General features: G+C 42.0%; 1 protein-coding gene across 1 annotated transcript in view; it reads right to left on the reverse strand.

Moving 5' to 3' along the window:
• LOC106643544 (lachesin) overlaps positions 1-12,174 on the reverse strand; it is a 74,394-nt gene that overhangs the window by 13,669 nt on the left and 48,551 nt on the right. The window contains exon 2 of the mRNA XM_014358715.3: positions 5,825-5,908. Within this exon, the coding sequence (XP_014214201.2) occupies positions 5,825-5,908 (84 nt within the window). The remainder of the gene's footprint in view (positions 1-5,824; positions 5,909-12,174) is intronic.

Below are 12,174 nucleotides of genomic sequence, written 5' to 3' on the forward strand. Positions count from 1 at the left end.
TCTCTTTATTTATTTCTTTTTATGTTTTTTTTCTTTTTTTTTTTTTTTTTTTCTTTATTATTTCCCTTTTTTTTCCTTCCCATTGGCGTGGTTCCTCGTCTCTTTCATCTTCAGCTCGCCTCCCGCGCCTCCGTCCCCCTCAAAAGGGCTCCGTGTTGTTTTAAATCCTCTGGTGCGATCCGACCCTTGTGGAAATCCATCACTCGTGAGAGCAAGCGTGTACGAGAGCCGCTGTCGGGATGATCGAATTAAAGTTTCATCATTATTATCATTATTCCTTACGGGGAATGACTGGGTGTACATATGTATATAGAACAGGGGCCCACCGACACAGGAGCCGTTATGTTATTTCTAGCAAAACACGGACCCTTACGTATAGGTTCTCATCTCCCTCTCTATATCTCGTCACGTCTACTATTGCACTTATGTACCTATCGACTGGCAATATTGTGATTTAAAAATTCCTCCACACCCCGGTATCATCCGCTTCCACACCATATAGAGTGCCATCAACATTTTGTTTTCACAGGGTAGGTATGCACACACGCTGGGATGGTATTTTTCTATTTGCTTAACCGACTTTCGCTGTTGGCGTCCGATTGCTTTTTTTTTTTTTTCCTCTCGTGGCTTGTAGTTTCATTTACAGCTTGGAGTGCGCGCTCGCGTATAGTTTTATTGCTTAAAATACACGATTTATTCTACGATGGGTAGGTATACGCTTGCACTGCACTTTTACAGAATATTATCTTCGATACGCGGGTACGAGTGCTCGGGGGAGTCTGTTATGTCATACTATAGATCGCATTGACTGCTCCGATAATTTTATCGATTTTGATGGAAGAAAATGTTCATACTTTATATGTGTTTATAGGCAAAAATTCTTAATGCACGTAAAAAGCTTTTCTTTGATGTTATACAGATATGTAGGTACAGTAAACATTTGATTGAGAAATGGTAGGTGGGATTTGAGAAATTAAAAAATTTTTATTTTCGGTTGACGCGAATTGATACATTAGGAAATAAAAAGCAAAAAATGGCGAAATATTTGCATTATTTTTAATTTGGTGTACGTCAAAGATACAAATCCTGGTACAGAAAGTGCAGGTACCGTAGAAACTGTTCTTTCCTTGTAATATTTCTCAAACAAATGTGTGCTAAGACTAAAAAATAAAAAAAAAAAAAGGGAATAACCTCGTTTCATTAAACGGATGATGCATTTCGTAATTTTCGTGATTGTATCATCGTACCGGGGCAGGAAATAAACGTGTTATGTAGGTACACGAGCTCGTACTTTCGTAAAAGGCTCATTGAGACGGATATTGAAAATTATGCTAATTTTCGAGTAATCGACGTATATATGTATACCTGCAGGTGCACACGATATTATACTCCTCGCTAAACTGCGAGTTACTTGTACTATATGCTTTTATGAAATTTTATTCAACGATAATGACCCGTTGGTGCACGCACATATAGATTAATTTTAAAAAAGCGCATTTTTACTGTGAACCAACGAAGAGCCACTATTAAACTTTTAAGAAAAATTAAAAACGACGTTGACGTAAAATATACAGCGTTCATGAACGCGTCCAGTGCTCGAGAAAAAAAAAAGTCATACGAGGATACCAGAGTCGGAGAGCAGGACGAGAAAAGGGGCACCACCAGATATATAATTCCAGGGCCAAATATAGAGCTCGGCGATGGCGTCGTCGATTGCGCGCAGTTTCAGAGTGTTGCGACACGGTCAAAAGTCCATTCCGGTGTCAAGCGTACAAAGGAAAAGAGAGAGAGAGAAAGACAAGGGGTACAGTCTCGGAGATTGGAGCGAAAGGAGTTTGCGAGGAGACAGCGATCGAAATCAGAGACAAGAGGAAAAAAGAGACCGATACTCGCTTCGTATACTTAGATGTACGTATGCATGTATAGTTATGTGTGTGTCAACACAAATGTATGCGTTATACGGTCGTTTTAGCCCGTAAATTTCAACCGAGCTATTTGCTTCGCACAGTATTTCATTTTATCGGCTCAAAGGGCGGTATTAAATATTTGGTAGATATATAGCACAAGAAGATTCCCTTGTTCGCCAGATATTTGAGTTTTAAAACTTTTCCGAGTCAAAAACACCTACATGGATTTTTGTACGATTTTTGTTAAAATCAGCGCAAAGATCGAGCATGTCCATACATGTGCTTGAAGCACCTATGGCTCCGTAAGACGACTGGAACAGCCGTAAACCAATTGGTCCTGTTGTTCATCTTTCTCCTTGTGTCCATTTTCCCCCTCGATGTCGTCATTCTGGCAAAGCGTTGACGAACCACACGCGCGTCCCATTTTGCCGTTGGATTGTTCAAAGAACATGCTGGGTGCACGCGCGATCGCATAAATTATACGACTACCTGCAATCCCATCAGGGGTGTTTGCGTATGGTAAAGACCGCCGGCCCACTCGCGCACGTATAAATCGTCGAAAATCGGCATGGTAAATTATTCCAAGTGCCCAATGATGGTTCAACTTGGAGAGGCTGCCGGGGGAAAAAGTACCGATCGACCGAGGGGGGGGGAAGAGAGACTTAGCGATCGAGAAATAGGAGTTTGGAATGGCAAGGAGGCTCCGGGGCACCGGGGGAGAAGGGCATTGCCGAAGCAGCTGTAACGTAATTTCCAACAATGTATCGTAAAACCGCATGCCCCCTGGATATGCGTGAATATAGAGGGTGAGAAGTTTCTCTCTTTCGCTTCGATTCTTTTTTTTTTTTTTTTTTTTTTTCCTGCCGATCGTAGGGGCGTACTTTAGTGCGGAGGAGGGTTGCAAATCGAAAATGTAGGTACACGCACGCGCGGGTGGGAGGAAGAAAAATTCAGAGCTACGAAATATGGGAGGGAAAAATATACATCCCAAAGCAAAAGCATCGGCAGCCCCGTTTTGACTTTTATTCTCACACTTGCCCTCCACCAATCTTGCTCTTTTTTGCCCCTCGTCGTCTCTTAACAGCCGAGCTTTTTTGAAGGGTCGGAGATACGTATTCCAATTTCCAGAGATGGGCGCACGTGTTGCGGCTGCTTTTTTTCCCTCCTCCTCCTCCTCCTCCTCCTTCTTTTTCTCTTTTCCCGCATTATGCACACGCGCGCTAAGCGCTCGCGAATAGCTGCGGGAAAACTCGGGTACGAGTACACGTCGAGAGGACGAGGGCTTTATGCATTTCGCATGAGGTTAAATAGGCACTCTCCGGCTGAGCTCTCGGAGAAAACAATTTTTAGGACCAACTGCACATTAATGTAAAACACACCCCAAAACTTACACATTGTATACACACACGCACCCTCCGTTCCATCGCTAACGAGAAATTCAATTTATTTTTCTCTACGTTTCGCGTTGACTTATTCACACGACTCGCCGAATCAAAGAAGCTTCTGATGTGTAAGCTGCCTGAATTCGCCGGTGCCAGTTAATTTATACACGTATGTAGTATACGTTGACTACTCTAATGGCGAGGAGTTACGCATCCCTTTGCCTTTGTCGTCCTCGTCATCGTCAAAGTTCCCGCTCAGAGTTACAAACGACGTTAGCCTCGTCTCAAAGTTCAGTCCATCAAATTACCAAAGCTACACTTTGCGGTGCCCAACTCTTCGTCGTCCCATTGCGCGCGTGTGTGCATGAGGTAATAATAATATCGGGTCTCTGCGGGCTACAAGGGCCCTTTTTTTGGCTTTTTCGTCGTAGGTTTTCTTGTAAAACGGGAGCACCGAGCGGAGCCGCGTATAGTATGATGGTATGCGCGAACCCCCAACGGGAAGGGAGACGTATGGCGGGGCACGACTCCCGCGAAGTTTTGCATGAAATTAACGCCAGAAAAATTACGGCTATTACCGCGAGCGGAGGGAGACAGTGGCAGCAAAGTGGGAGGGTCGAGCGTGTCACGTAGATTAGTCCGCGCTCGAAAACCAAGAACCGGTGCTCCGGAGGACGGCATATTCGAGGAGAATGTAATGTATGTAGGAGAGATCGGGGCAAGGGGTCAGAGTGACGGGGGATGAGGTGAGAGATAACGATGATATATCCTCAAGAAAGACCAACGTGTAGAGGGAGGAGGAGGAAAATCGTTATTCGATTTGATGGTTTTAACTTGTCAAATCGGGTAACGTGATACACGTGCTTTCAAACAGTATTGCTTATTGGCATTAATTCTCGATACATCATTCCAGCTGATCGCCCTCTTTGCATACTTTTGATGGTAATTACTCGTTAGGACGACGATTAGCTTTAATCGAGTTGTCTGTGAATTGTGAAAAAAATTTTCAAACCTCGTACAGCTCGTTCATCTTTTTTTACCTGTTAAACATTAATTTCCGGAATATTTCTTACGCGGAGCAATCAATAGTAGACGTCCACATAAATGGCCGATTGAACATTTTAACCAACGTGGCGTGTTGGTCGGGGAAAAACAAATGCACCGTGAAACAAAACTTTTTGAGCATTTAGCATTGCCATATTTAGTCGAGAAAATATTTTTGACTACTTAGTTACAGAGGCACAGGTATTATTTTTTTCAAAATTAAAACACAGCGGGACGAAAATTATCGCGACCCGCTCGAAAGTTCGAATCAATGGCCATAAGAGGGACAACGTGATGGAGAGACGAAGAAAAGCCCGATGTGTAATATACGTCACTTTGAACAACTCCTAAGCTCTGTGAGCCCTGGAACTGTCCTTGCAAACGGCACGATGATCACTTAAGGCTAAGAGCCCGTCATCGAGCTCTCATGACGGTGTGATTTTTCTTTTCCCTCGTTCCCAAGTCTTCATCCATATTCATGCGCCAAGACACGCGTGCGTTAGATCACTTGATCCCATTACATCGGTGGATTTAACCAGCCATGCTCTCCGAGGATGACACCAACAAACACCCACTCTCGCTCGTGGGCCCCGAGGATTCGACTCGATTACACGAGCTAGTGGTCCCCGAGAAGTTCCATGCCGGTGGAAAGCGCGCGTCTAATTTTGCATTCAATGAGCTGAGCTTGCAAACAGTCTTGGCTTCTTCTCTTTGAGCCAACTTGGGCGGATGTGTCGAACGTGTTGGGGCTGCTGTGTGTCCGGATCTCGCGTAAGGGAGGGATATTCCGTGGGATCATTAGTTTCGAACATGAGATCGGGAGAACCGGCCAAGTCGTTTTATCGAGCTCCTCTCCTCGTTTCACCTGGATGAAGTTGCTCTAAGACAAGGAGCGGGAAATTTCGTCGGGAAACTCGGTGAGGTATGACGAAACATAATACTATGACAACCAAGCTTGGCAAGAACTTGACGGTACCAACAACAAAAAAACACCAGTTGGAAAAATTCATCGAAACGAAGAGGGACATCCAAATCTATTTACGGAAGATTTTTTTTTTTTTTTTTTTTCGTACGTCCATAAAGTCACATATTATGTTCGAAAATTTTTCTGCATTGTAAGTGCATTTTTTATTATTTTATAAAATATATTATTTTAGGATTATACAAAATTTATCTCCCAAAGACAATTTTTCGAATCAGTACGGATGGTTTGTTTTTTTTTCATACTTACTTCACCATTATTTTTAATTGAATTGTTCATTCGAAATACCGAGTAAACATAAAATTATTGTCAGAAAAAAAAAAAAAAAAAAACTCTTGAAAAGTTTTAATAAAACTGTTCGAAATCTTGTCGAGAAAGTTATTCTTACAAATGTCTAGTAAAAACTTCACCAAGACGTGTTTAATTAGTTTCCACTATTAAAACTAAGTCAAAATTGTAAAAAAAAAAATAAACACATTTTAATAATTAAGGAGTTAACGCAAACTCACCACTTTCATCTCCAACCGACACGTCATGGACAGAATGATGATTAGAGACCTTGCCGTGAAATTGAAAATTTCTCGTCTGGCGACCTAAAAGCATAAAAAGTATTTCGCTAAATTAATCATTTGTTGCCCATCCCACTGCAATATCTTGCTGACGCGAATCAGGGCCCATCAAGTATTTATGCAACCTCCACGTGACTATAGCGCTGCACGAGAGGGGATGTGTATCTGCGTTGCTCGAAACAATTTTATCTTGAAAAATTGAATTGTACAACTTTTCGTTCCCCAATACGATTGCACGTATATTTTTATTCCCATAAAGTTTGATACTTTAGGTTCTTCGATCAGTTGGATAAAATGTTTTGATGTAATAATTCAAAACCGACATGACTCAGGCTTTGGTAAAACGCGACGGCAAAAGTGAAAGAGAGTGAGAAATAGAGAAAGAAGGATTCAATCGTATGATCTTGCAAATGAATGACGCGGAAAAGCCGTAATCACCCGCATCGTTGGGAGGCAAGTGATTGTCGGACTATATCCTGAGCTATACTACTGCCACTGCCTTCGCCGCGCGAGTGTTTGATGTGAAATACCTGAACGCTTTGAGCTGACAATGTGGTACCTGTTGTATGAAAATTGAAATGCCAAGTCTCTCTGGGATGTGTAGGCTGCGAATTATGGAAACTTTTACGGCGTAATCGTTGGACATCGAGATCATTGGTCTTGACGGTTACTGGGACCATTTTTGAAAGGAGCTAGTTGCACATAACTTTCCCGTGAATGGTCGAAACGTGACCAGATTAGGTCGATTTTTTTCTTCCTCGAAAAAGCTTTTTTCTCGAGCCCCTATAGGATTAGAAATTTTATTGATGCCATCGCTCGGTACGGATCTTGAAATTCTGGGAGACACCTTTTTTTTCGAAGACGTCCCACTTTTTCGGCTGTTACCAAAGATTGGCCTCAATTCCATCGATTCGAATGAATAAAGGAATAATCAAGTCTACGAATAAAATACTTTGCTTTGATGTATACTATAATTTTTGGATCTTTAAATTTTTTATTTTCTTCATTAAAAAGGAAATGGCTCATTAAATAACAGTTTCCGCGAGTAATTTCCGTCTCATTAAGTAATACCGTTGAGGAAATTAATGACTTCAAAGAATTCCGTAACGTTTGAGGGAGGAAAAAAAAAAATCAACAAAAAGAAATAAAGAATTGAAAAACTTTGTCGAGAAAGAAGTTAGTAAAAAATTCTATCAAAGCAATGTACTACTTCAATTTAAGATAAAAATAAGATTTTTTTACTGCTTGTAACTTAATAAAATAATATCCATCGGTGAGCAAAAACAGGCATCAAAATTCGATTTTATTTTCATGCTCGACCTAATTTTTCAAGTTAACTCGCGTTAAAAATAAGGACTTGGTGATACAATCGAGCGAGCGCGTACCTTTTTCAACCTGTTGTTTGAAATTTTATTTTTACAGCCAATCAATTAAATTCAAATGTAACTTTAAACAACTTTTTCTCAAAAAATTCCGCAACAGATGCAATTTGCATTGTTAAAGCAAGTTTCGGCGTACTTCATGTATCTCCAACTATTACCCGGAACCACTGTAACAACCGAACCATTCAAGTACCGAGCGCTCAGTGAATATTGAGATATTAGCATAAACTTACATTAAAAAACGTGGCGCAAAGTTTTCAGCAGCTCCATATATTTATTCTACATCAGTCTTTTTAATCATAACCATTTATAAATAATCGTATATAGATGTGTAACGTCACATACGAAATGGGTGAAAAGTCTTTCTCGATACATCGGTTCTTTTCATTGCTTGGCTCTCTAAATTTGGGGTGGAGAGGAAGAAGAAAAAAAGAAAAACTCATCACCTTGATCTATTTATCAAAGCTGGCTACGTATACATCGAATGGTCCAAACTACACGCGCACACCCAAGAACATTAATACGGAAAAAGTAAAACAAAAGAAAAATAATATTAAGGAAGGTGGGAAGGAAGAATCTCTAGCAAAGCCAACAAAGCAGAAGAATACAGCGGCACGTCTTTTCATGCGAGAGAGAGAGAGAGAGAGATCGAGGTTTCGTTCAAGACAGATGAGACTGTGACGCGAGGAAAACGGATGACGACCGATTCCTCCAAATCCCCAGCGGATCAGCGTGTGTACACGGTCCCAGACGCAATTGACGCGGCGACAAATGTTTTTCCGTCCCCTCTCTAACTCACCCCTCGCGACAGCAAAAAAAAAAAAAAAAAAAAAAAAAAAACAAGAGGAAAACGATGAAGAAGAAGGAAGGAAGGAAAGATAAGGATCGGTCTCTAGGAACAGGTGCGCGCTCCATGCAGCAGTCAATTATGCGCGAAAGCCGCGCGATAACTCACTCGACGGAGCCCCCATCTTTTTCTCCGGTGTGCACGGAGAGTATCAAAGTAGGTAGCAATATTCGGACAATTTGCGTTTTGTTTATGGCCACAGCCAGTAGGTATATGTCTCGTATACGGGTGATATGACGTTTCTTACAGAGGCCTTTTTTTGGCTCTGGGTATGAGCTCTTTTTTATTTTGAAAAAAAAAAAAACAAGATCAGGTGCACCGCTGGTATCGCGTCGTTCAATAAAATACGCCCGAAAAGCTTCTTTCGTACGTGTAACGCACCCATCCAACGTTACAAGCTTTTTGGAAGATTAGGTTGTTTTGCCCCGAGTTTGGAATCCGAGCGAAAGTTTGAGCGCTTAAGCTGCTACGACTCGCACGTGCCTACACCAATAAACGCGCGTGTAATACGCACAAGGTCCCAGAAGAGCGTTTCACCGGAAAGTTGGCTCGTTACGGTCTGTCGTCGTTGTTGGGATTTTTTTTTTTTTTTTTTTTTTTTTTTTTTTTCCGATAGTCAAGTGCCACCATTGAGCCGAGAAAAAGGGGGAAAAACAGAAGGGAGACAGCTCGAGTCTAGATAACATTCCAGGTGGATTAGAGCAGGCAGGGAAAAGAACAAAAGCAAGCCAGCCTCGCTGCTACGGAGCTGCTTGCTCTTCTTTTTTAATTTTTTATCATTTCCGTCGCCTCAAGTTGCCTTTGAGCTCTCGGTTTATTCATACACTTTAGGGAAGTGCCGGGTAATCTCACTGTAAACGAAAATTAAAAAAAAAAAAGTTGTTTAATTCCTTATTACGCCCGATGGCTCTCGGGGTGACATTCAGATTTGTTAATTAAAGTTATTCCATTAAGTGCTTTATCGAAGCTTTCGGAGTATATCCTCAGCTAATATGGACGAAACAAAGGATACGAAAAGTTCGCTGCGCGAGATTTCAGGAAACTTTGCCCCGCCGGGAAATTCAAAGAGAGAGGGAGCTTAATTAGGACGAAGATTAATTGAAATTTTTGAACCAAATGTGCGCATAACTAATTATGTCTTCTCTCAATTGCGAAAAATATGTACTTTATTCGCTGTTTATTAAAATTGGAATGAACACCCGTGATAACTAGCAGAGTAATAAAGTCGTTGAAATGACAGTACACGTGGTACCAATGTATCATCATCATCAACGTTTTGAAAATACAAGGTATGTATGGTCCTTGCGAATAACTGGAGAAAACAGAGAAATCATACCCACATGGATGAAAGAATCTCACGTTGGTCCTCGTTTAGAGAGGATGCGTAATAACAAAGTTGGAAAACTCGGCGAAAAATCGGGGAGAAAGAAAAAGACGGCTGCCGGGCGGAAATATTGTCCGTGAAAAAGAGCGGGAGGGGGAAAAACAGACAGGAGCACGTGTACGTACAGGCTCTCTCTCGCTCTCTCTCTTTTATCCCAACGACAGTATTCCATTCCTGGCAAATGTTTCTGGCTTGCGTTTCTCTCAAATGAAAACTTAACACGAATGCTGCGCCGGCTCTGCTTCTGCCGAGCGAGCAAGTTTTTAAATTAAGGTACGAATCCTCCTCCCCCCGATCCTGCTCTGCCGCTTACGCTCATGTACTCTCATTCTGCTCCTCTTTCTTACCCCCCGGGAGCCAGCTTCTTTCTCCTTCTTCCCTCCCAACCCCTTGCTTTTCATCCAAGCTACAACTGCGCAGTACTTCACGGGAGGGTGACGGAAGAGCCCTCGCTGGCTGCAGTACCGATGGATCCCCGCGATCCTTGCTCTACTCCTTTCGTTGCGTCACATTACACGCGTAGCCAATGAGATCCGAAAATGATTCTTGTACCTACATGGACCGATAATTCATCGGGGAGCGCTATCGATTCTCAGCTGAAACTCTGATTTCCGTGTGAGCGAGGGGTTGGCCAACAATGCGTTGGAGGTTTTTTTTTTTTTTTTTTTTTTTTTTTTCAGCCAATGACAAGTCCATCTCAAATTCTAGTATACGAACGATCAAATAAAAGTTACGAAAGGGAGGAAGAGCGGATCAGCATAAAAGTAAGCTGTCAGGTTGAATCTGTTGAGTTGATTTTTTATTTCAAAGGTGAAAAATCTCGAGGTAAAAAGTATCAATAGAATGGAGAGTGACTGTGTGCCTTCGGCAATGCAAGTAACGAGAAAAAAAAAAAGAAAAAAAGAAAAAGGAGTGCTCGAATCGATTTTAACGTCACACGTCAACCGATGAAACCGGCACAGCGAGTGCAGTCTCTCCATCTCTATCTGGTTCGAGCACCAAAGTACGTTTTGATAAAGGCCATCTGTCTCCGTTAAAAAGGTATCAAGTTGCGCGATATCGGCGCCCGAACATCCGTGCACGGTTGCATGTGTATCCATGCGCTACACTTTCCGCACTTGCAGAGCGAGAGGATCAGGGGGGTAAATATCGAGAGCTCTCGCAAAAATCGCTCGACAAGCCAGTTCGGCGTGCGAGCGAAAAAAAAAAACAAAAAAAAAAAACAAACAGGGTGGAGGAAATAAAAGAGAAAAAGCTCTGAATAGCGGGACGGCTGCTCTGCGGAAACAGTGTGCCGATAGCGCTTTGTTTCTACCACGTTCCCATAATAACGAACGAGCAAGCAAGTGGATAAAAAATCATTGCCCAGACCATCTTTGCACCTTTTTCCCCATTGCGTCCATTCCTCTATTGTTGGCGAAAAATCGAGTTTTTTTTCCCATAGCACAACTTCAAACTCTTACGTCTTCATGGAAAAGTTTCATCAACGACACAACACTGCTAAGATGCATAATTTGTTCGATAGTCCAACGTCACACGATCTTTGTTGGTAATACTGATTTTATTCAGAGCCCTGAAAGTTGCCATACAACTTCAACTGGCGACGCTTTTAATCGTAGAGTTGGCGCAAGTTTCAGAACTGGTACACACATAAAGTGTTATTGCAAAAATTATTACATTCTCGAGGAAGTGGGAATAGGAAAATAACACGTGGTATAAGCTACCACATGATGTAATTGTATACAATTTCTCATTATGCGAGTATATAATCTCTAATTTTTTGCTCGTATAAAACACTGCCTGGACTTTAACTGCGATGTGCTATAATTTCAAACGCACATTATACGTGTATATGATACCGCAAAAATTATAACGGCATATTGCAGTATAGAACATGTACAAGTGTCGATTCGACAGAGTATCATCAAGTCAGAGGGGAGTTGAGAGGACTGTATTATTTTACCTTTTAATAATTATCTTCAACCGTATAAAATGTGTGCCAGTAGTAATACGCTAGAATAGTCAGACGGATACACTTAGTGCCCATATCATAGTTCATCGCATTAACTTTTTAATGCGTATGTACATATTGAACAGGAAAGTCCTGAAGTATACACCGTCAACTGTGTTTACTACCTTTTTTTTTACCCTCAAAATATTCCTACGCTTACCGATAAATTTCACTTATTGATTTACGAACTGAGTCCCGAAATATCGAAGATAGAACGATCCGTACACGCACATACATACGTATGCAGAGGCGGCAGGGGCTCGATCGTATTTAAGCAAGCATAAATTCGAATTCACGGGGCAATTGAATCGGCGCGCGGGAGATAGGGAGCGAGAGAGGCGCGCCGTCCTGATGTGGCTTGTGTAATATTCCCCCCTTCCACCCCCCCTCCACCATTGGCCTCACGGGACTTGTGTATATACCCACGTTCGCTCGACCAATGACATTTACATTTATATTGAGGCAAAGAGAGAGAGAGAGAGAGTGCGCATTTTAACGCTGGCCCGAGCTTTCGCAGTTGTCCCTACAGGCCACTAGTCGTTGTCGCGACACTCGTGCTCCCTCGACCGCGTGTGCGTTCACGTACAACCTATGTTGCGTGCGAATAAGCGAATCGAATGAGCGTCCCCAGTGGTCGAAAAAAGAACATCACGATGAGGATTTTTA

Source organism: Copidosoma floridanum, unplaced genomic scaffold, assembly GCF_036245765.1.
Source record: "Copidosoma floridanum isolate Cflo_tuat_1 unplaced genomic scaffold, Cflo_Japanese_pri ptg000009l, whole genome shotgun sequence".
In the NCBI taxonomy this organism is placed as follows: Eukaryota; Metazoa; Arthropoda; class Insecta; order Hymenoptera; family Encyrtidae; genus Copidosoma; species Copidosoma floridanum.